Genomic DNA, 25,681 nt, shown 5'->3' on the forward strand with positions numbered 1-25,681 from the left:
ATTTTAGTGAATTTGCGGAGCACTGGCGAAACTACGCCTGGCAAAGTGCGGCGAAGTTGCGCCTGGCGCAATTTCGCATCTTAGTGAATTTGCCCCACAGAGAGATAGTGAGGTACTACTGTTTTCCTAGACCTTGAATTCACCTTTCCTTGCCCTGTAATGTCTGGTGGTATATACCCATAAGTCCTCTTCATATTAATATTCTGTATCAATCATATTGTAAAGCTATCCTCCTGAAAAATGTATGTTTTGAGCACAATCACATTTCATAGTCAATAGATAATGAATATGTATTGTTATATGTATTGTTATAACATTTTAGCTGGGAAAATAACAATATTATTATTATTAGTTTACTGGGAAAATAACAATATTTTGTTAGATCTCTAGTAAAAACTGGAGCTACATAGAGTATAATTGTGTAACACTACACCAAGAATCTCTAACTGTCTTTACTTTGTTAACAAATTGTTACTTGTTACATATAGGTGGAATAATAGTTCTTTACTATTGCTCTTACCTAGTGTTCCACTCTTCCTCTCAAACCATTCAGCCAGTGATCTACTTTCTCAGTTGTATTCTTGACATTTTCTAAAGGCATATATGTATTACTACTATTTTACAACTATATTTAAAATGCAACATATTATGAAGTGATAAGTTCAACTAGAACTTGCATTACATTTGAAGCCCTTAGAAATAACTTAGGAATAACTTAACAGGATCTCTGTTTGTACAATTAATATTATGAAATAGATGTTGCCTTTTTGTAACATAGGTGTGTGTCCATAGACTTCATATTTTGTTAATTTCCAAATTTTCTCCCAGCAAACTAGTAAAACTAATTGTTGGTGCTACATGGGAAGGTAGACTTGTGTTCCTATGTGTTGGAATGTGATACACTAAAGTAAAAATGACTGTGGGTATGTACACTATGGGGCCAATTCACCAAGGGTCGAATATCGAGGGTTAATTAACCCTCGATATTCGACTGGGAATTAAAATCCTTCGACTTCGAATATCGAAGTCGAAGGATTTAGCGCAGATAGTACGATCGAACGATTGAAGGATTATTCCTTTGATCGAACGATTAAATCCTTTGAATCGTTCGATTCGAAGGATTTTAATCCAACGATCGAAGGAATATCCTTCGATCAAAAAAACTTAGGAAAGCCTATGGGGACCTTCCCCATAGGCTAACATTGAGTTCGGTAGGTTTTAGATGGTGAACTAGGGGGTCGAAGTTTTTTGTAAAGAGACAGTACTTCGATTATCGAATGGTCGAATAGTCGAACGATTTTTAGTTAGAATCCTTCGATTCGAAGTCGAAGGTCGAAGTAGCCCATTCGATGGTCGAAGTAGCCCAAAAAACACTTCGAAATTCGAAGTTTTTTTACTTCGAATCCTTCACTCGAAGTTAGTGATTGGCCCCTTAGTTAATATTGCTCTGCTGCTGGAAACTAAATTTATATATGAATTATCTCAAATCTCTAATGGAACAAACCCAAAAGTTCAATTGTCATGTTAGGGTCAGATATTTATAAATATGCAAATACTTAGTACTCTTATTAGAAAAGCAACATAAACAGGCCAAAATCATACTTAGCAGAAATAGAGAATAAAACTTAAGTTTCAGATACAACTGCATTTACAGGGTTGAGTTTTATTTTTTAATGTGGAATTGTGGAATTCAGTTAAAGTGTAAGTCACCAGATTTTGGAGAACTGCAGCTGAGCAGCTTTCTCACAGGCTCTGACATCACATACTATACATGACACCATTTTGTTTGTTTGAGAAATCTTGAGGCTCACACTCAATCAAATGCTCTTGCCCCATCATGACCAGTGTGCAGGCCCTTTAAAAGACTGCAAGGGCTCAGATATTGCCTTGCTTGCCTGGGACAGCCCAAGTGGCTACTGCTTACAGAAGAATGGAAGACAAAAGATTTTAAAGATCTGAACATCTAAAAATCCCTCACTTGCATTTGAAGAAGACAAATACACCAAGAATAGATAAGTAACAAAAACAATATACTCTAAAAAATACATTCTTATAACACTGTCTCCCATTTTACAGAGTAATGGAAGACATTAGATTTTGTACATCTTACAGTCAAAGATATTACATTAAAGGAGAAGGAAAGGCCATTTACTTAGGGGTGCCAAAAGTTAGGCACCCACAAGTGCTTGTGTAAACTTACATGAAACCCCGGGCCGGTGCTCCTATCAACAGAAAACTGCACCAATCTGGGGGGTTCTTCCAGTGAGCACCATGGAGCAATCGCTTCCTTCTTCTTTCTTTATGCGGGTGCACATGAGCAATAGCGTGAAAAGCTGAACTTACAATGAAGAAGTTGCTCATTTTGTTCTACTGTGCATGCGTCTGCCCCAGGAAATTTGAAGAAAGAAGAAGAAGAAAGCTCGCTGGAAGAACCCCCGAACCGGTGCAGTTTTCTGCTGATAGGACCATGGGCCCGGGGTTTCAGGTAAGTATATACAATCACTTGGGATGCCTAACTTTTGGCACCCCAAAGTAAACTCAGCCTTTCCTTCTCCTTTAAAGAGGTTTTCTAGTTGCAAGAAATATGGATCGTTGTCCCTTATGAAGCAATCTACATAATAAAGGTCATTCATCAGGTTTGTGTGACAAGACAATGATCCCTGTCGCCTGATATTTGCCTTTCCCAGAAATCTGCTGCAACCATTTGCTCATACATTTCATAAAATTCTGGATACACCTTCCAATGGATTTCAAAACTTCTGTTACAAAGAACTAGATAAACAACTAAAGATGCTTTAAAACATTTCTAGAATAATGTCTTCCAAATAAAATATGCTTGTATGAAAATCTAGATTTATATTATTGCATGATGAAAAACAAATATTTACATGCAGAAATAGTTTTCAAATCAGGTGTACTCTTCCAGCAGTTTCTTCTACAAGAGATTTTCCCAATAATATCTGGCTTATAAGTAATATGTCAGTTTTCTTTGGAAGCAGCCCAATTTTTATCTTTAATTTAGGTCCCAAAATAAATATTTTCTCTATTCTAGAATTAATATGTTTCTTGTGAGTTTTTCAGGTTACAAGATTTTGTAGAACCTTCTCACCACCAACAGTCTTTGATTATGTTCAGGGACTTTGTTACCTTAAGAAAATGCTCCAAACTAATAAATCATAACCATAAATGCATTACTGCCTCTTGCAGTCCAAAACACTTCTAAGCAAGCAAAAAAAAGGCCCAATTCAATGCTGCTCTTTTTGTCCTCAATACATCTTGATTGCAGTGTAGTGGGAAAAGCAGGGTGGGTAGAAGATGCTATTAAATCCTTAATCTGCAGGGAGGTGTGTGTTTGTTTAAGAATTTCTTATTTCTTGGACCCCAATGCAATGTTCACTTCCTCCTCAGGTTTGAGAGGGTGCCACTGGGCAATTGGGCGTCGTGGATTTGCCAGCATGTCAGACCAGTGTCGGAGTTCAGTTCCACTGGCATTGCATCCAACAAAGATTTTACCAATTGCTTCATTTTTACCCAGTTTGTCATAATCCAAAACAGTGATTACAACTTGTACTTTCTGCAGAAGGGAAATAAATGTGGGTTAATACAGGATGATCGTGTGTAGAATTCTGGTAAGGAAGTGATATGGCTTGGCAGGGCAGCAACCTAAGCCCATTAACTACTAGGGTCTTTAAAGGAGAACTTAACCCTGAACTTAAAAATAAATATGACTAAAAATGTCATATTTTATACATTGAACTTAATGCAAAACTTAATGCAAACTTGTCACCAGAGGGTAACCATCTCTGAAAGTATCTGTGACACTCACTTAGGGGATGTTGCAATTTATCATGCAGGAAATGAGGTTGGCCTTTAATAAAAAAGCTGATGCTACAAGGCTGATTATTAAATGCTAATGCTAGTTGCACTGGTTTCTGTGCTGCCATTTAGTAATTATCCGTATTATCCGGCCTTATAGTGTAACATTCATTTATTTATATTTTAGCCTTAATTTGTGACATGTACTGTACATTTTGAGTCACTTCCTGAGCTTGATAACTGACAGCAGCACAGAGCATGTGCAGTGAAATGAAGATGGGTAGCTACTGGGGGCATCTTTGGAGGCACAAATCAGGCCCCACCAACATAATGTACAACATTTCTAGCCTAGCTTTAGTTCCCCTTTAAAACAAATGTATATTACTGTACAGTATGGATCCGAATGTTACAAGATAAAGCATATGAGAAAAATTTCCAAAGATGGCCTTGATGCAGAAAAAGGATAACTTATGCAAATGAAAGCGGAACAAAAGAAGATATTTAGAGCTCATTGTACAGATACCAATATTAGATAAAAATACTGTGTGCAGAATAATTCATGGTTAGACAAAATTTTGTTCTGAACGAATACAAAGGTCAACATACCTGTATCTGCTCAAAAGGTATCTCAAAGCTGAATGACTCATTGAAGTATGGATTTAAAGTCTTATTCTTCACTGTTGTCTTCTTCTTTTTTAGTCTTTTTCCATTTTGCATCAAATAAATCTTTACATAAGGGTCTTAAAAGTAAAAGGACAAGAAAGAAAGACAAGTTATGGTTGACATAATTTTGTTATTTTTTCCTAATGGGTATAGTATACAGCATCTATCATTTGCCTCATCCTCTTCTCATTATCAAATAAATATCCACTGCCATGAATTTAAGTCTACTGGCACACAGTTTTTTTTACCTGCTATGAAACACAGGAGAAAAAAGACCAATCTGCTGTCATCTGCCCCATGTTTTGCATGCAATGACAAGCACTTCATCCACCTGGGTCAGACCCCTGGTATCACAGGAAGGTAAATTGGTTAATAAAAGCAGAATTAACACAGCCGAGAAACTTTTTCTTTTCAATTATTTTTATTAGCATATTTAAAAACAGAAAGAACAAAGAGCAGCAAAGCAATTGTCAATTACATAATAAAAAGAAATATCATGTAGCAATTCATTGTTAACAAAACATCAAATAGGACAATAACAAAATTCATCAAAAAAAATTAAATTAAAAAAAAATTATATAGAATAAAATAAGGTCTTCCTCTCTATCAACAAGCATAAAATATTTACCCAAATATATATAAAAAAAATTATCACATCTTCAATCAGTCTTAGAATGACAATGAGCTAATTTAGATAATTCATCTGAATTATACATAAATTGTTCTATGAAAATTCTATCATCAGACTTCAGAATTTAAAAAAGGGGAGACCAGAGTTTAAGAAAATTTTCTCTAAGACCTAAATTACCATACCTAAAACCTATTGCTTCATCAATGCAGAGAGATTTAAGATAGCACAAGATGACCTTTAAATCTGGGGAAGTGTCTTGGATCCAATATAAAAAAATGGATTTACGAGTAGCGGCAATGACCAAATGAACAAAATTCTTATAATTATTCAAATTCTTAATATTTGGAGTACCGCCTTCAGAAGACAATGCCCAAAATCTAGCAATGCAGATTCAGGAGACAATTTAAGATCAATATTCAATTTTTCTTTTAAAAAAATTTCAATCAAAATCCACAGCTTAGAAATGAAAGGACATTCCCAAACATAATGATATAAAGAAACATTCTCGGACTTGCACTTAGGACAATACGAAAGTGAAACACCCTCTGTATTATTAAAATAAGATAACTTATAGCTTAAATGGATCAATCTAAAATGTTGAGCTCGCCAACCCTCGCATTTAATACGTTTATTGAAAGTTTTAATAGAAGATAATAAATGATGAGATGTAATGTTAATTTTCAATATGGATGACCACTTTTTAGCTAAAGTTTGTAAGGGATTGAGATTGTTAGGAGAAGACCTAAGACAAAAGTCAGTAATATATGATATCCTGTTGTAGGAAAGATCCTCTATAATTCTTTGAAATCCTTTACATAAAGGAAGCTGATCAACAGCAACACTATTTTTATCTATAAGATCTAAGCCCCATAGAAATCTCATATGAATTAATCTATCACATTCATTGAGATCAAATTTGATTTTCAAACCTTCCCACAATATTGGTGAACCAGAAGTACTATCAACTAACTGTAGCAGTTGGGAAATACCTTTTTTTCTCCAATATGGAATCAAAAAAATTCTTTCTGCTTTAGTAAATAAACATAGTTCAAAAGGGGACAGAAAAGGAGAAATTTGGTAATTACTACCATGTAATTTATGAACTATCTTCCAGGTAGCAAAAGTGTCTCGTAAAAGAATGTTTCTCTTAATATCAGTAGGAAGGCCACCCCATTTTTTATGAAGAAAGGTAGAAATATGATCACCTCCATCCAAATAGGATTCAAAGGAAGGATTGGTATAAACTTCCCTACCTGAAATCCACTCGACAATATATCTGCATAAAGAAGCAATATTAACCTAAAATTAGGAATATTAAGACCACCCAAAAGTTTATATTGACGTAACTTGACCAAAGAAATTTTAGGCTTCTTCCCTTGCCATAAAAATCTGGAGAGCGCTTTATCTAATTTCTTGACATCCGAATGCTTCAAAAGAAGAGGAAGATTAAGTAACGGATATGATAACTTTGGAAAAATCAACATTTTAAAAAAAGCAGCTCTTCCCATAAGGTTAAGAGTTAAGCCACTTATCACACAAAGATTCAGTGAGCTTAATCAGGGGAGACATATTCAAAGAATAAAGTCTGGAGATATCATAAGGAATAGTAATCCCCAAGTATTTAATTGAAGATCCTGGATATTTTAGTTTTAAATCAAAAAGAATTTTCTTTGAAATTGTAGTATTAATATTAAGCAAACCAGTTTTATTAGAGTTAATTACATACCCAGAATAATAACTATAGGAATTGAAAAAATTGAAAACTTTCTTTATTGAATTCTGAGCATCTTGAACTATCAGAAGTATATCATCTGCAAAGGCTAAATTTTTTATATATCTACCATTAACTTGTATGCCTTGAAATAAGTCTGAACGATATAAAAATCGAATTAAAGGGTCAATAGTTAAATTGAAAAGTAGGGGGGACAAAGGGCAACCTTGTCTTGTTCCTCTGCACAAGGTAAAAGGATCTGATTGTTCTCCAGCAACTATTATCCTGGCTTTAGGAGAGGAATAAATTTGCTCTAAAAAATAAATAAACTCCCCTTTGAAACCAAAAAAAATACAATAATCAAAAAGATAATTCCAATTAACATTATCAAATGCTTTCTCAGCATCCGAACTTATTAAAGAGCATGGGATTCTTTTTAGAATAGTAAATGGCACTTAGGATTGCCCTAATATTTTTTACTGCCGACTTTTTTCTAATAAACCCATTCTGAAAAGGGGAGACAATATCAGGAAGAATATCAGCCAATCTATCCGCTAATATCTTGGTGAAGATTTTGAAATCTTGGTTAATCAGAGAAATTGGGCGATAAGAAGAGGTTAACAATGGCTCTTTCCCTTCTTTAGGAATAAGCTTAATATTCGAAATTATACTAGATTGCAAAGTTTTACCATGCAGATACATTTCGTTAAAAATATCAGTGAGAAAAGGGGATATTTTAATAGAAACAGATTTATAAAATGAAGCAGGAAGACCATCAGGACCACTAGCTTTAAACTTCTTTAGATTATTAATAGTTTTCATCACTTCCTCTGTAGTTATAGGGGAATTCAAAACTTTCAATTTATCCTGGGAGGTTTGAGGTAAATTAATTTTAGACAAAAAAGCTAAGCTTTTATCTTTATCATACAAAGGACGGGAATAAATGTTTAAAAAATAATCTTTAAAAATGTTCGAAATAGATTTAGGACAGTTAATAACTTTATTCCTGCTATCCTTAATCTTAAAAGTATGGGAAGATCTATTCCAATTTTTTCCTAGGTTGGCCAAAAACCTATTAGGTTTATTACTAAGACTATGAAATCTAGCATTTGAAAAGGAGGTATAAAATTGATCTCTCAAATCTCTCCATTTTTTAAAGATTTCCATTACCTCTTTAAGTTTATCAGCATTATGAGATGTTGGAAATTTTTTCAAATTAAGATACATTTTTTCATATTTCTTGCTTAATGAAAAAAATTCCTTGTTAACCTTCTTCAAGAAAGCACTCCTAAAGGAAGTGATCTCACCTCTAATGACACATTTCCAAGTACCCACAATAAAAGAGGATCATTTTGGTGGGAAATATTATCTTTCAAGAAAGAATCCCATTTCTTCAAAATCATATCAACAAAGTCAGGTTTTTCAGACAAAGCAACCGGAAAAGACCAAGGAATATAAGATTTATAGGTAGAATTAATCTTAAAATCAGCCCAAACCTGTGCATGGTCAGATAGATCTATTGACCCTATGTCAGCTGATTGAACAATATTTAGAGTATCTACGGATGTAAAAATAAAATCTATCCTAGAGCCCATGTTATGAGGATTAGAAAAAAAAGTGAAATCAACCTCAGAAGGGTGCAAAGTTCTCCAAATATCTATTAACCTAGTATTTTTCAAAAAATTAGATATCAATGGGGATTTATTAAAGGAAAGTTTTGATTTAGGGCCGCATTTATCCATGGAAGCAACATGTGCCTCATTAAAGTCACCTCCTACAATCAACCTAACTTGAGCCAAAGAGGTAATTTTCTGGGTCAACATTTTATAAAACTAATTTTTGTTGTCATTAGGGGCATAAATACAACAGAAATTCCAAATTTTATTTTTAATAAGAACTTCAGTAAGAACAAAACGACCATTATCATCTATTTCTGTATGCAAAATTTGAGCATTTAACAATTTGTGAAATAAAATAGCAACCCCTCTCTTTTTCTTAACAGCTGGAGAGTAAGCTATTGACCCCACCCAATCTCTTTTTAATTGAATAGATTCCTGGTCAGAGAGATGTGTCTCTTGAAGTAGAGCTACATCAACCTTTTGTCTCTTTAAAGTATTAAGAATCCTCTTTCTTTTAACATATGAATTAAATTAAATTAAATCCCTCATTAAAAAGCCATGAGTTAAGAATTTAACTTAATACGATACTTAGGAATAACAGACTGTGATAAATATAACACTCCATTGGATAGAAAGGAAAAAACAAGTAATAGAATATTAAAAAATATAAAAACAAAAAAGAAACCAAAAACTATCAACAAGAAAAACCACCCTAAAAGTAGGGTCATCAAAATCTGTTTGACTCCCTTTTTTCCTGAAAAGGAAGAAGGCATCACACTTATCACACACAGAAAGCTGGAAACCTAGAAACTGAAAAAAAAACAAAAATCAAAAGTCCAAAGTCAATGGGCCATCGGATCCTGTCGAACAGGAGAGAGTGATCTGGGAGATCTTGACCTATGAGGTTTTCCATCCTTTCTTTGAGACCTAAATGGGATGCGGGTATAGTCTCTAAAGTTTGCAGTCTTCTTTACCTGAGAAGAACAAGATTCTTGGCTTAAATCAGAAGACTTTGTCATCTTTGGTGAAGAACCTGAAATATTATGTCGCCGAAGAAAACTTTGAGCATCCTCAGGTTCATTGAAAACAAAAGTTCCTGAAGAATGGATAATTCTAAGTCTAGAAGGGTAGTTTAAGGAGAACTTAATATTAAGCCTAGACAAGTCTTGGCAGATGCTGGAGAACCCCTTTCTCTTATGAGAAAGGATAGCTGAGTAATCTTGAAATAATAAGATTTTTTTCCCATCTATTTCCAGACTATTCATTTTCTTATATTCTTGAAAAATCAGAGTCTTTTCCGAATAGTCTAGAAATTAAGCAATGACAGCACGAGGTTTCGAATTCATATTATCCCTGGGTGGACCCAAGCGATGAATCCACTCAATTCTCATGTTAGGAAGTTTATCTTGAATATGAAGCTTCATCGGAATAGTTTTAGTAACAAGTGACAGTAAAGCCTCTATATTATACGATTCTGGAATCCCAATAAACCTCAAGTTGTTTCTCCTAGCTCTGTTTTCCAAATCATCAACTTTAAGCTGTAGATCAGAAACCTTTTTCTCCATATCTTTTAAGTGTCTAGAAGTGGAAATAGAATCCTCGTGAATACCAGAAACAGCTTCCTGAAGGTCTTTAATATGATCATCATGTGAAGAAAGAGTTTCTGAAATATCCCGCAGATTATCCTGTAAACTTTCAATAGCTTTGTTAATTGAGGATTTGATGGAGGCTTCAATAGTAGGATTAACCAATTTTGCCACTTCCTTTGCAATAGATATATAATCATTACTTGAGAAACTAAGTTGACTGGTGTTTATGTGTGTAGGGTTTCCATTTTGCAGGTTAACCTCTGAACTTTTACAAGGTCTTCCTTTTTTATCAGGGATTTTGCCATTCATTTTCTCCATATTGAAAAACAATAGAAAAACAGCAGAAAATAGTTCTCCCCCGACTAACACCGTTCTCACCCTTCCTTTCGCTCCTTTTATTCGTTTTTATTTTTTTTATTCTTTTTCACTCTTTTATAAAAAAAACAAAAAAAAAAAAAAAAAACCTTTGTGTTAGGGGAAACAGAAAGGCCTTAGGCAAAAGTCTATAGAAAGGAAAGGAAACTTGTGTGGAAAACCCTTAACAGGGTTAGTCTATAAGATAAAGATTGAGCTCAATGAAAGTGGAAATAGCACCACAAAAAACATTTATGTTGTCAGAACAAAGAAGGGAAAAATTCCAGATGCGTTCCCAAATATGGATAACGCAAATTTCAAGTTCCTTGAAACGATATTATAGGTTTATCCTTACAGTACAAATCAAATAAACCATTTCCAGCACTATACTTGAGTTTAAAATGGCCACCGCGCCACTCTGACTGATGACAGAAAAGTACCTCAATAATTAACTTTAATAGTACTGGACTCCAAGTAGAAAGAGATATGTTTCCAGGTTCCCAGTTCTGTCAGAGAGTTACCTCAGCAACGCAGAGAGAAACGGCTTCACTGTTTTTAAATTATAGCCGCACCAAATCCCCACAAGATGGCGCCATATACACAGACAAGCCCTGCAGTTTCCTTTCTCCCTCAGCAGCTATTTGCGAGCTGCACAGAAATCAATCCGGAGCCGACTGGAGACCTGCAGGGAACTGAAGAGATCCGGCAAACTAGTAAACGTGAGTTCCCCGATTATTTTTGCAAAAACCAGCTGGCGGTATAACGGAGCTCTAATCTAGGCGCTCCTTCCTCCTCGGCGCCATACCCGGAAGTCCCGAGAAACTTTTAATGAAGGCTTCCTATAAGTTCCATGTAGGATGCTGTCACTATGCATGCAAATTTAATCTAAATTGGGGAAGCAAATGGCAAATTAGGTTCAGTGTTGAAAAGTGCAAAGTTATGTATCTGTGCAAAAATAAGAAGAATGCTAATTTTACACAAAATGGAATTGACTTGTGGGCATCCTTCAAGGAACAGTGCAGTGTAAAAATAAAGACCGGGTAAATTTATAGGCTGTGCAAAATAAAAAATGTTTCTAATATAGTTAGTTAGCCAAAAATGTAATCTATAAAGGCTGGAGTGAATGGATGTCTAACATAAGGGAGAATTGTTTTCATACTTACAGTAATTCTTACCGTAATCAGCATTACACCCGGGAGGCCCCTCCCATTCCTGCCCCTAGCCCAGATAGTCCCTCCCTCTCTAGACTTTAAAAGGTAACCCAGAGACTCACCTCCTTGTCTAATACCAAGTTTTTCTTCTAGGGTGGGAAATGCTGATATGGAGAGTGACCAGGAAAGGAGAATTACGGTAAGTATGAAAACAATTCTCCCTTTTCCTGGTCACTCCATATCAGCATTACACCTGGATTTGCCAAGCCATAAAAACATGACCTTCTAGGGTGGGAAGAAAGAACATACATTCCCGACTCCAAAGTACTGCAAAGACTTTTAATCTTAACGGAGAAGGAAAGCTATGAAGAAAGCTAATTGCCAATAGATTAGCTGCAATAATGAAAGCTAGAATGCTTTATTTATTCTGTAGAATATTTTTCCATACCCGAGTAAAAAGCTCTAGAAGCTCTTTGTTTGTTTAGGATAGCAGCTGCAGTATTTGCTTGGTGTGACATCACTTCCTGCCCGAGTCTCTCCCTGCTCTGGGCTCAGATTACAGCAGAGAAGGGAGGGGAGCAAACTGAGCATGCTCACGCCCGGGGCAAGGAGGTTTAAGCTGACGGCAGGAAGTCTAATACAGAAGCCCATGTGTACACAATAGAAGGAAAGAAATGCAGTGTTTCTTTTCACAGAGGACTCAGAGCAGCATTACTTTGAGGGTTTACTGGTATATTTCGGTGGACCTTTCTGATAAGGCTTATTTAGTTTTAACCTTTCCTTCTCCTTTAAGATACAAAAGCAAGGTGAGATCCTGCTGCAAAGGCATGATTGCTGGGAACTGTGACATCCAAAGAATAATGTCTAATAAAGGTCTTTGCTGATGACCAAGAGGCTACTTCGCAAATCTGTGAAGTTGGAACCTCCGCCAATGCTGCCCAGGATGCAGCAATCGCCTTAGACGAATGAGCCCTCAAGCCTTCCGGAGCTAGCTTGCCTTGTGACTGATATGCTTTAGAGATACATAGACAGATCCATCTACTGATCGTCGAAGCAGAGGCCGCCTGTCCCTTCTGACATCCTGCAGGAATTATAAACAGCTTGTCTGCAATTCTGAAAGGTCTCGTAATTTCCAAATAGCGAACTAGACAACGCACTGGATCAATCTTGTGCATTTCTTCTCGATCTGCCTCTGATTTGAATATAGGTAGTATGACTTCCTTCTTTAAATGAAACAATGGCACTACCTTAGGTAGAAAAGCTTTATCCGGCTTTAAAAATAACCTTGTCATGCAAAAATATGATATGGCCTGGATTACAAGACAGAGCCTGTAACTCTCCTACTCTCCTAAGCGGAAGCTATAGCCACCAGAAAAAGAGTCTTGAGCGTCAACAACCATAGTGAAATATCCTCCAATGGTTCAAACGGTTCTGAGGCTAAGGCCCTAAGGACTAAAGGAAGACTCCAGACTACAGAAGCCGTCCTCCCTGGGGGTCGTAGTTTTAGAGCCCCCATAAAAAATCTTTTAACCATCGGTTCCTCTGCCCAAGATCTATTTGATAATGCTGAAATGGCAGAGACATAAACCTTTAAGGTTCTGTATTGAAGGCCTTTCTCCAAACCTTCTTGCAAAAAGCCCAAGATATGAGATAGCGAAACTTCTATTGACTCGTCTTGTAGTTGTCTCCATTCCATGAATTTTTCCCAAATTCTGTAATAAGTCGCCGATGTAGAAGGCTTCCTAGATCTCAAGAGAGTAGCAATGACACTCTCTGAAAATCCTAAGGCCCCCAGTCTCTTGCGCTCAGTCCCCAGGCCTGAAGTGATAAGGCTCCTGGATTTGGATGAAGGACCGGCCCCTGACTTAATAGATCCCTCCTCCTGGGAAGAGGCCATGGTGGTGCAATCACTAACTTTAACAGGAGCGGGTACCATGGCCTGCCATCTTGGAGCAATCAAGATCAACTCTGCCCTGTCCTGAATAACCTTCTGAAGAGTCTGAAGGATAAGTGGGAATGGAGGAAAAGCATACATCAGCTGAAACTTCCAGTTCTATAGAGCAATAGAGCATCTGTTGCCTTCGCCATGGGACAAAACCTCCTGGAAAAAAAGATCGGACACTGGGCGTTGTTGTTTGTTGCCATCAAGTCGATCCCTGGGAGTCCCCATCTCTCGACTAACATCTGAAATACATCCTGATGCAAGGACCACTCGTGGATCGATAGTACATTCCGACTCAGGAAGTCCGCCTTTTGGTTCTCTAGCCCTGGTAGATATGCTGCTGTCAAAAGAACTAGATTTTTCTCTGCCCAAGCAACAATCGGCTGAACCTCCATAAGGAGAGACTTGCTCTTTGTTCCACCCTGCCTCCTGACATATGCTACTGCCAAAGTGTTGTCTATGAGCATCTTGACCGAGGAGCCCTGCAGATCCGGAGCAAACGAAAACAGGGCATTCTTTGCCGCCCTTATCTCTAGTATGTTGGAAGGAACTCCCTTCTGCTGTGAGGCCCACAGACCCTGGACCCACTTGTCTTCCAGATGTGCTTCCCATCCCAATGTGGATGCATCCGAGACTAGAATCCTCCATTGAGGCTGGGTTAGAGGAAGACCTGTGCAAAGATTCTCTATTGATAGCCACCATCTCAGAGACTGTTTGAATGTTAGAGACACCGGAATCTGCTGACTCCAGTCTCTTCTTAACTTGTCCCAATGATCCAAAAAGCACCATTGTGCTGGTCTCATGTGCCACCTGGCCCATTTCGTGACTGGGATTGTTGCTGCCATGGAGCCTATCAAAGACATTAGTTCCTGGGCCGAGACCTGAGTCTTCTCCAATATCTCCGCTGTCTGAGAAATCAAAGCCTGAGCTCTCTGAAGAGGAAGTGACACCCTTCCCCCTATGGTATCGAAGAGGAAGTGACACCCTTCCCCCTATGGTATCGAACATCGCTCCCAATTCGGGAGCTGATATTCCTCTATGACTGGAATATGGAGATATGCGTCTTGCAAATCTATTGACAGAAGCCTATCTTCCGGTAACACTGCCGAAATGATGGAAAAGATGGACTCCATCTTGAACTTCTGATACTTCAGATGTCTGTTGACCTCTCGGAGACTCAGAATCGGTCTCCAACCGCCTGAAGTCTTCCTTACCAGAAACAGGATTGAATAAATACCTTTGTTTAGTTCTCCTTGTGGAACTGGGACCACCACTCCCACTTCTAACAGCCACTGGACGTACTGAACCAAGGCATCTCTCTTTTCTTTTGAGGCCTGATAAGGCGATATTACAAAAATGTCTTCTAACGGGACTGAGGCAAATTCCAGATGATAGCCTCTTGTCAGAATGTCTAGAACCCATTGGTCTGAAATGGTATTTTGCCAGACATGACAGAACTCCCCCAGCCTGGCCCCAACTCCTCCCTCCACCAACAGATAGTCAGGAAGATTTCTTAGGCTGTTGAGTCGGCCTCGACTTGTAGCCTCTTGAAAAAGCGTATTGACCCCTCTTCCATGCAAAAGGCCTGAAATTCTCCCTATTTCCTCTAAAAGACTGGTGGGAGGACCCTGCCACCGCAGCTCCTCGAGAACCAAAAGACCTGAAAGGCTGATATCTTGGTCTCTTTTTGTCCTGCGGTAAAAACTGACTCTTTCCACCTGAGGCCTTAGTAATAACCTCATCCAGCTTCACACCAAAAAGCTGAGAGCCCTCAAAAGGAAGAGTGCACAAACTCATCTTGGATGAGGTATCCGCTGACCACGATCTGAGCCATAGTGCTCTTCTAGCTGCTACCGAAATAGCCATAGAACAGGCTGACAATCTTGTCAGATCCACTGCGCCTTCCGAAATGAAACCTGCCGCGACTTTCAGCTCTGCCAGGCTTGCTGAAATCTCTTTAACATCTGCACCATCATTAACAGCCTTGTCTATGGATTCTATCCAACAAGACATGGCTTTAGCTACCGAAACCAAGGCCACTGCCGGTTTACATGCTGCTCCAGCCACCATAAAGGCTTTTCTGAGATCCGATTCCACTCTTCTGGCCATTGGATCTTTTAAAACAGAACAATCATCAATCGGCAAAGTTGTCTTTTTGGTCAAGTGGATGACAGCAGGGTCTACTGATGGAGGTATGGTCCAATCCTTCACCTCCATCTCTTTAAAAGGATACAATTTTGCAAACCTTGTACCTGGAGAGACAAAGGAGACCTTCTTAGCTGCCTTCTGACATTCTGCTTTAATTAAATCTGCCACTTCCCCAAACAAAGGAAAGGTCTGATGATTCTTGGATGGTGTAGGTAAGACCTTGAGAGTTTTAGAAGACTCTACCTCCTCTACTACTCCTAGAGTGAGCTTCAAAGCCTTTATCAAGGGAGACACTAATGAGAAATCAAATGATTCCTGCAAGGCCTCGGATTCGTCGTCTGAATCTCTAAAAGGACTCTGCAATCTCTGATGACAAGCCTTCTTCCTCTGAAGAATCATTATTCACTCCCCATAATTCTTGAGTGGGCACCTGATCTCCCTCTAAGGTCTCTCTTTCCCCTTCTGCGGAGTCAGAAGCTGACCTGCAAAGATCCTTTCAACAGGTATCACAAAACTTTTTGCCGACTAGAGGCGGTTTGAAACATCCGACACATTCAGAGACTTGTAACTGATTCCCCTTGGTCTTGCGCTTCTTATGAAGAGTGTCTTTAGGCAAGCTAAGACCAAAAAAGAGAAAGAAAAAAAAAAATGAGAGAGAGATAAGAAAAGAATCAACCAACAGAACTAAAATAAAAACCTAAGGAGGGACTTACCTAGCTTGAAAGGCAGAGGCACCTGAGGCTGAATGATCCATAATTCCAGTTCCAACAATCACAGCTAAAAAACCCCAAACACAATGTTAACCAATCTAAACAATAACCATCTAACATAAAACCTCAATAAGACCAACTCACCTTAGCAAAAACCAGGTAAGAAAACCAGCAACAGGTCTGACAAGGATCTCTCCTCAGAGAAGAGCAAACAGTCCCCCAGACCTACTTATAAACTCACAAGTAAACTCCTCCCTCAAAATGGCCGTCGTCCATGCTGCTGACCAGATAGAAGCGCTATCTTGGAGGAAGCAACTACATGAACCATCCGAGCGTCACAGCTGATTCCGCCTGAGAGCTGTCTCCCCGGCATCCCGACATCTCTGTCACTCCCCCTCGAGTCCCATCCGGCTCCCAATCGTCTAGACGAGTGCACGCCAGCACGCACAGCGTCATGCGCATGTCTGTGCTTTCTCATAGAACCCGGAAGTACAGACATCGGAGGGAACGGAAGAGGTACATACGTCACCAGAGGGGAAGGGGGAAGGGAAGAGGCCAGCGAAAGACCTGCGGGAATTCCACTCTCAGGCACAGTGGAACACAATGCCGAGGCATGCCTGAGGAATAAACATAAACTAAGGAGTAACATACTAAACCCTGCACCATAACAGGGTTCTAATCATACTCAACGGATCATCTGTGTCATGAGCAACCTCTCAAGCCACCCACCTGACACGCCTCCAGGGATAAAGGAAAGGTGACTTATTTAGTACAACTATGTGTCAACCCTCTTCCCTCATTATTTCCCTCTCCAAACCTTCCCAAGGAGCAGAGGAAGGGTCCCTTCTCTACCTCCTCTGTTCTCCTGCAATGGTTTAGCCACCGAAACAGGGAACTCAAGCCAACCCTCCTGCTACAGACAGAAACAGAAAAGAAAAAGATGGGAGGTGAGTCTCTGGGTTACCTTTTAAAGTCTAGAGAGGGAGGGACTATCTGGGCTAGGGGCAGGAATGGGAGGGGCCTCCCGGGTGTAATGCTGATATGGAGTGACCAGGAAAACAGAACTTCCGGCTTTTCAGCTCTAACTCTGAGTTAGTCAGTGACTTGAAGGGGGGGGGCACATGAGCCATAACTGTTCAGTGAGTTTGCAATTGATCCATTCTACACAGGTCAGATTCAAAATGGATCAAAGTCTTTGCAACAATATTCCGTCTGAGCCAGTGTCTACAAATGTGGATAAGGTACTCTCTTGAATACAAAGAAAATTGAGTGATAAAAATATTTTTCTTCTTTATAGATCCCTGGTAAAGTCTCACCTTGAGTATGCAGTGCAGTTATGGCCCACAGTCCTTAAGGATACTAATTAAGTTATAAATGTGCAGAGTCACTCGACTTATTGGTAAAAGGAATCAGGGGAGGGTAGAACAGACACGTACCTAGGGCGGAAAGTTTTGGGGCACCAGACACGTATCTTCCCTGTCACATACCCCTATTCCAGAAAGTGTAACCTCACAGAGTGCCAGATTGTTGGCACAAGCGTGCATTTGTTTGCATGAACATGGGGGATGGGGACGACGAGGCCGGCCAGACTGCCTGGGGCACCCAGGTGTCCAATAAATAACCCACCAGAACATCCTGGCTTGTTTCGTAAGCAATAGTCCCGTGCACAATAGAAGGGAACGGCACCCTCCAATATGCTCCAAAGCAAAATTACTGGCACACAGGTCACGATACAAGCGGGGAGACCCCATCATATTTATTAAAGTGTAACATTTCAGGGGCACGCCCCCATGTCTGACGAAAGGGCGTGCCCCCAAAACGTTGCACTTTAATAAATACACAGGGGGCTCCCTGCTTGCATCGTGTCCTGTGTGCCAGTAATTTTGCTTTGCACCCATTGAAAGAAATGGAGCAACTACACAGATTAAAGACTCAAAAGTTGTGGTTGTTTTATCTGCAAAAAATATGTTTTATATATTTATTTAATTGTGTTTTGAGCTTTTAGGTTCTGCTCGAAAAACAGTAGCCATAGGCAGTGCATTAGGCAGTGCATTAGGCAGTGCATAGTTCGACAAAGCAAATCCCTTTCCCCTTATAAAGTAGAATGAAAGACCAAATTTAAACATACAGTAACACCATAAAATATTGAAAGCATTTAAAATATAGGGGGGTATTTACTAAACTCTTTTTTAAAAGGGAAAAACACAATTGTTTTTGTAAATTTGGGATTTTTTTAAACCTTGAGGCTGCTAAAAGTCAGAATAAAAAAGTACTTCATCTCAAACCTACCGAGTTCCCAAGATATTATGATCTGTACTGTGTTTCATAAAATAATCCAAATAATTTGTTTTCAGACATCAAATCTGGAAAAATCATACGGTTTGGATTTTTTTCACAATTTTATCGAGTCTTTTCCTGCACCAGATTGTTTTGAGTTCATTTACTGATAAATTTGGTAAAAATGTGAACAGGAGTTTGTTCAAAGTGGTTTTAATAAAATAGTGAGAAATCTTCTGATTTTAGTAAATAACCCCCATAGTATATAAATTAGGTGCTGTGTAGCCATTGGATCAATGTAATTTCTCCTACCGCACACCTGTAGTTCACCAATCAGTGGCGGAACTACTGGGGGAGCAGGGGATGTGAGCGGGCCAGGGCCCGCACCCCCACAGGGCCCCCCGGCAGACCGCGCGCCGCTGACAAATGCAGCCGTTTGGAGGGGGCGGGGCTCGGCTGTGTGTCACGCACCAGGGCCCGCCCCCCTCTAGAGACGCTTCTGTCACCAATCCTGCAACTGGTGGTGCGTTTCTTCCGTTGACCCGGCCGGGTCCCTTAGCAACGAATGTGTATAGAAAACGGATCCGCACACACACTGGTTAATGCAGTCGGGGGTATCCCCTTTTATTCAGCCACCAAACATTTGGTGGCTGAATAAAAGGGGATACTCCCCAACTGCATTAACCAGTGTGTGTGCGGATCCGTTTTCTATACACATTCGTAGCCATTGGAGCAGCCATTCCAAAGAAAATGCATAGGAGAATACCATTATTTTCGATGGAGCTTGTCTGTTACAGTTTATATAACCCTATGCCATTTATCCCTAATTGCCTCCACTGCTACACAGAAGCTTGTTTATATACACAAAAGAATAGCTTTTCTGAAGTTCAAAAAGGAAGGACTCTATTACCAGAGAAATAATCTCGAAAACGTACAGGAATGAGATTCCTTATCTGGAAACCTGTTATCCAGAAAGCTCTGAATTACAGGAAGGACATCTCCTGAAAAGCAGGAGGTAAAGTTCTGTGCTTTTATGTTAGACATCCAGTCACTCCACAGCCTTTATATATTAAATTTTTTCTAACTAACTAAATTAGAAACATTTTTTATTTTGCGCAGCCTATCCATTTACCCAGTTTTTATTTTTATACTGAACAATTCATTTAAGGGTTCAACTTTGGTTAGGTGACACCCTTAAAATCACATGACTCTGCTCTGGAAACTAAACTGCAAAATTTTTGTTCAAAAATTATAAAATTATTTTATTCATCTTGGAATATGCAAATTATTTTTCAGATTCAGTTCAGTATTCAACCTAATCTTTTGTGAAGGATTGGGTAATTGGTAATGCAAACATTTGGGATTCTTTGTATTACTATATTAAACTCTCGAGGTATTTAATTTCTAGAGATAGTCCACTTGTGGTATTAAGGGAACAATAACACCACAAGATGAAAGTGTTTTAAAGTAATTAAAATATAATTTACTGTGCCCTGCAGTGGCAAAACTGGCATGTTGCTTCAGAAAGATTACTATAGTTATATAGTTAGCTATATAAACAAGCTGTAGTGTAGCCATGGGGGCAGCCATTCAAAGTTTAAAATAGTGAAAGGCATAGCAGATGAATTGTTTAGATTACAGTGGGATGCTGTGGATTATTTGATAGATGATTTATCATGACATAAATTATGCGGTAGATTAAGATTTTGCTCTAAACACATAGTTCTCCTTTAACAAATTATTTGTATTTCTCAACCTAAAATATTTTTCAGCTGCAAACAATACACTCATGGTGTGAGATGTTGGCAGATATTATTTGCTATAACTGGTCAATTCCACTACTTGCAATAAATCATGTTGAAGAAAGCACACTAATAAATAATTTATGTTTTAAAAACTATATGAAAAAAATGTGTTAAGCATAAGATACCGTATCAGTGTTGGTTATATAATTAAAGGGATACTGTCGCGGGAAAACATGTTTTTTTTCCCCAAAACACACCAGTTAATAGTGCTGCTCCAGCAGAATTTTGCACTGAAATCCTTTTTCTAAAGGTGCAAACAGATTTATTTATATTTCATTTTGAAATTTGGCATGGGGCTAGACATATTGTTAGTTCCCAGGAGCCCTCAGGTCATGTGACTTGTGCTCTGATAAACTTCAGTCACTATTTACTGCTACACTGCAAGTTGGAGTGATATCACCCCTTCCCTCCCTCCACCCCCAGCAGCCTATCAATAGAACAATGGGCAGCTAACCAGATAGCAGGTACCTGACACCTCTGTTGAAGGATTTGTTTGCATTGCTAAAATGGCAAACCCCTTATGTCTACTACTAGCCCCACCTAGTGGTAAACATGAGAATAGCAAAAAAAATCCCTGCTTTTTTCCTGCTTGGGTGCTATTCTCATGTCTACCACTAGATAGCAATTTTAGCATGACCCAAGTCGTGGTATACTATACAATGGGAAGGGAAGAAACAATGTAATTTAGAAATAAAAAGTAAGCCATAAAAATCATGACAGAATCCCTTTACGTTTCCCCTTTAAACTCAATATCCACTGGTAACTGCTACATTGCTCATAGTGCAACAATTAGAATATCAATAATTACCTGACAACCCTCCTACATCCATCTTTTTTAAATTTTTTGCTTCAAGTATGCAGACGGTTAGCTTCCCAGCAGTGGGTACATAACGCAGAGAGATGCAGATATCCCCCAACTTCTCAGGCTTAGACAAGGAAAGAAAGAGAGAGGTATAAAAAACTTTGTAAAGGGGACCTGTAACCCAGACATAAAAAGCTATATAATTTAAGTTCTTTCCATATAAAACATTAAATCCAATGCTTTATTAAAGGAACCTATTAAAAACTTATTTAAAAACCTGTTAATCATATATTCTCTGCTCGAAGCATATTTTACATTACTTTTAAATTTACTTTACATCAACTTTCAAATGTAGCACGCAATATCACTTATCATCAAGTTATTGTTCAGTATAAAAAAGGATATAAAAGCACATCCATCTGAAAAATGTACGCTAGTTCAGTATTCAGTGCTTGAACGTCCAGAAGAAAAGTAACTAAGATGATAAAGGTTTGTTTACACTGTTCATAGAGCAGAGACCCTTAAGGGGTAATTATGAATGACAATATGAGGGGAACATATAATAAATTCTGTGATGATTTATTCACCAGCACATCCTTTCAGCACACACAAGAGTACATATTGATATTAGAAGAAAAGAGATTTGGGAACTATGAAGTTGTAGAATTTCCCAAAAGCTTTTACACTCCCACAGTTTACTACATAACTACAGGTATCTCTACATATAACATAGTACGCTAAATATCTTTAAGAAAGGGATGGATAGACAGGTTTTTGTTATAAAAATATTTTTGATGGATGTGCCCAGTAGGCAGGGCGGGAACTAGGGGTAGGCAGAGAAGGCACATGACTAGGGCGCAAAGACTGGGGGGGGGGGGGGGCGCCAGGCACGTACCTTCTCTGTTGCCTACCCCATGTCTGGTCCCCTAACTTCCCGGTCTATTTGTGCGCGTGTTGATTTGCAGTGGCAGTTCGCACATGCGCACATCCAGCTGGCACTGGGACCGGCCTGGTTGCCTAGGGTGCCTGGCCGGCATGGCCCGGCTCTGCCAGTAGGCACCTCTTTGAGGTATTCATAGTTGAGAGGAAAGAAGAGCTCATGGGGCAAAGCTTCATGCTAGAAGAGGAAGTAGCTTAAAAAGGTATGCAGTTTAGCTGCCTTAAACAAAATAAGGCTAAATGGATTGAGAAACGTATGTAATTCTGGGGTTTGAAAGTAATTTCAAGGGATTCTCAAATACAAGGCTTACTTATGCTTAAAGTATTTATTCTGGGGGTACCTTTAAATAGCAGTTGTCACTGAACAGTAAATGACTGCTATAAGCAAGAAGATGGCTATTTTGCAGAAGGCCACCAGAAGGTCAAGACAGTGTGGAATAGGAGGTTCGTGGGCCTAAGAGCAAGCATCTCGTTGTCGCTGAAACTGTGAAACTGCTTCTGGTCCAATGCTGTCTGGGCTGGTACTGAAGGAGAGTACCAGCATGGCATAATGGCAATGGCATAATGGCAATGAGAAATATATATCAATTCAGGGTATAGAACAAGTCAGTCTAGGAAAAAGGAAAGGAGATATGGAAAAACTGATAAATAAAAGAGAGGTGTGGTGGATGTTCACCCTAGAAACAGAGAGACCGATAGGTCTGAATAAAGATTGGAAGATAAAGTACTATCTGGATAAGTAGAGGTATAGAGAGAGATATATACAATGGAATTAAATAAGTAAAAAATAAAAATGAGGAGATATGAAATAATTTAAGGAGATTTCAAAATATATGCACAAAAAGATATGGAACTCAGTGTGTGTATATATAATAATATGATGAGTGTATAAAAGAACTATCTCTCTAGATGATAAATGTGAATGCACTTATTATAACTACTGCCTTTTAACTAATTGATTTTAAATACGAATATGAAACAAGGTAGAAATATAGCAAAGGGCGACATGTTGTGATATAGAAGATATAAACTGTTGAATTTACTGTTGAATATATTCCTTTTTAAATATATTCCCCTTTAAATATCCCTTTAAGATTTTTTGTTAAGGTTTAGGGGTGTCTATAAAGTTACGTGTTGTGATTGCAATTATATACTCTGAGGAAGTGCTTGTAAGGGCACGAAACGCGTCAGTGGTATGTAAAGTGCACTGTGCCAATGCTGACAACTTTTTATATATGAACAAATAAAGGATGTGAAGACTTTTAACGTATCCAGACTGTGTCCTTGATTCAAGTCTGTGTAGTGAGAGAGTACTATGTAGAGAGGCCTGCAGTTATGTATTAAACTGTGGTAGTTAAAGGAGGTGTCATTTTAAAAATAACATTTTTGCCTACAGTGAGAGCCGTGAAGATGTGGAATTCTCTCCCTGAATCAGTGGTACAGGCTGATACAATAGATAGCTTTAAGAAGGGGTTGGATAGCTTTTTAGCAAGTAAGGGAATACAGGGTTATGGGTAATAGCTCATAGTCCAAGTTGATCCAGGGACTAGTCTGATTGCCATTTTGGAGTCAGGAAGGAATTTTTCCCCCTCTAAGACAAATTGGAGAGGCTTCAGATGGTTTTTTTTTGCCTTCCTCTGGATCAACTGGCAGATAGGTAGTTAATATATAAAAAAAAGGTTGAACTCGATGGACATGTGTCTTTTTTCAACCTTACTTACTATGTTACTATGTGTAATAAAAGAAAACTTTCCAACTTTCAATATAACTTTCCAATACAACAAAAATTACAACAAAACAAATTTGAATTTACTATTCAAACCTTAATAAACTCTTAAATTTCAATACAACTTTCCAATACAACAACAATTACAAAATGTATCAAAGATTGTTATTGTTTTAAAAGTTATTTGTAAATGTAATTGCTATTGAAAGCAGCATTTGCATCACTCCTGGTTGTGACTTTTAAACAGTTAGAAAATCAGTCTCTTCCAGCAAGACATGTCTGTCAATCCGTTAGCTTATATTGTTTCAAAAGTCACCAGGGCAGAAGGCAAAAAATATTTTTTTGGGTTGACATGCCCTTTAATACCTGTCAATATTAATGGTTAGATGAGGCAGTGGGCAAAGGAAGGGAAAATGGGGGAGGAGACATGATTAGGGGTACTGATAAGGACAGGGAGGACCAGTATTATGGGGCAGATTTATTAAGGTTTGAAGAGTAAATTCAAATTTGTTTTGGTCAAAACAAATAAATTCGAATATAAAACCTGGAAACAGTTCTATTGCAACTATTCTACACCTAAAACCTGCCGAGTTCATGTAGAAGTCAGTGGCAGAGGTCCCTTGAACTATTTGAAGATGTTAATAGTAGTTTTGAATACTACACCCCATAGACTGTAATAGAAGGAAAAATGTTGCACATCAAAAAAAAATTTGCCTCACAAAAGTTTTTTGCAAGATTTTGAATTTAATTTGATTAAAATTTTTGGGTCAGAACTATTCGATCAAATTTTAGATGTTCAGATTTTTTCATAAATATCATACTATTCTAATTGTGAATATAATCAAAATTATTACAGTTAAAAAAAATTCACATTAAGCTAAAATTCAAGCTTTGATAAAAACCCATAAATGTATGGTTGCAAATTCAAGGAGTCTGGAGGGAAAATATGATGTGATTGATGTGGCTGAAACATGGCTGAGTCGCATGAGTGGGCTGTTACTATCAGCAGCTATACTTTGTTTCAGAGGGACAGAGGCAATAGAAAAGGAGGAGGGGTATGTCTGTATGTTAGGCAGGATTAAAAAGCTCATATAAAGGAGGAGGTTATATGTTAGAAAATGAGGGGGCAGAAGTTGTATGGGTGGAGTTCTTCACCAATTGTAAAGAATCCAGCAAAATAATTGTAGGCGTATGCTATAGACCCCCTAATGGAAGTGAGGAGGAAGAGACAAAGCTCCTAATGCAAATAGAAAAGGCTGCTAGTTTAGGTAAAGTAATGATAATGGGGGATTTTAATTACCCAGATATTGACTGGAGCAACAGTACTGCTAGATCAGTTAATGGGAACAAGTTTATAAACTTATTGCACGACAATTTTTTAGCACAGGTTGTTGAGGAGCCTACCAGAAAAAAATGCTATTCTTGATTTAGTGATCTCAAATGACCCAGAACTTATAGCAAATGTGCAAGTCATTGAACCCCTGGGTAATAGTGACCATAATGTTATATCTTTTAATGTCTGGTGCAAAAAACAAAAATATACTGGGGCAACAAAAACCATGAATTTTGGAAAAGCTAATTTTAGTGCCTTGAGGGCTGCCCTACAGAGCATCAGGGCCGCCATCAGGGGGGACAGGGGGGACAAGCGTACCGGGCACGGGCATGAAGGGCCATACGTCTTGCCTCTGCGTTGCCGAATGCGGAAGTGCCGAACAGCCGAAGCCGATGCACCAAAAAGACCCGAAGTCACAAAAACAGCCGAAGCCGAAGTCCTGAAGCAGCGCAAAGACCCGAAGTC

General features: G+C 38.5%; 1 protein-coding gene across 2 annotated transcripts in view; it reads right to left on the reverse strand.

The window, feature by feature from the left end:
• Positions 1–2,490: 2,490 nt before the first annotated feature.
• Positions 2,491–25,681, reverse strand: part of LOC108709437 (synaptotagmin-2) — an 80,257-nt gene continuing 57,066 nt past the window's right edge. For both annotated transcript variants that reach the window (XM_041583796.1, XM_018249245.2), the window contains exons 7-9: positions 21,225–21,342; positions 4,423–4,556; positions 2,491–3,574 (exon numbers count right to left, since the gene is read on the reverse strand). In XM_041583796.1, the coding sequence (XP_041439730.1) occupies positions 3,368–3,574; positions 4,423–4,556; positions 21,225–21,342 (459 nt within the window). In that variant the 3' untranslated portion in view covers positions 2,491–3,367. The remainder of the gene's footprint in view (positions 3,575–4,422; positions 4,557–21,224; positions 21,343–25,681) is intronic.

The sequence above is a fragment of the Xenopus laevis genome, chromosome 2S (assembly GCF_017654675.1).
Source record: "Xenopus laevis strain J_2021 chromosome 2S, Xenopus_laevis_v10.1, whole genome shotgun sequence".
NCBI classification, from domain to species: domain Eukaryota; kingdom Metazoa; phylum Chordata; class Amphibia; order Anura; family Pipidae; genus Xenopus; species Xenopus laevis.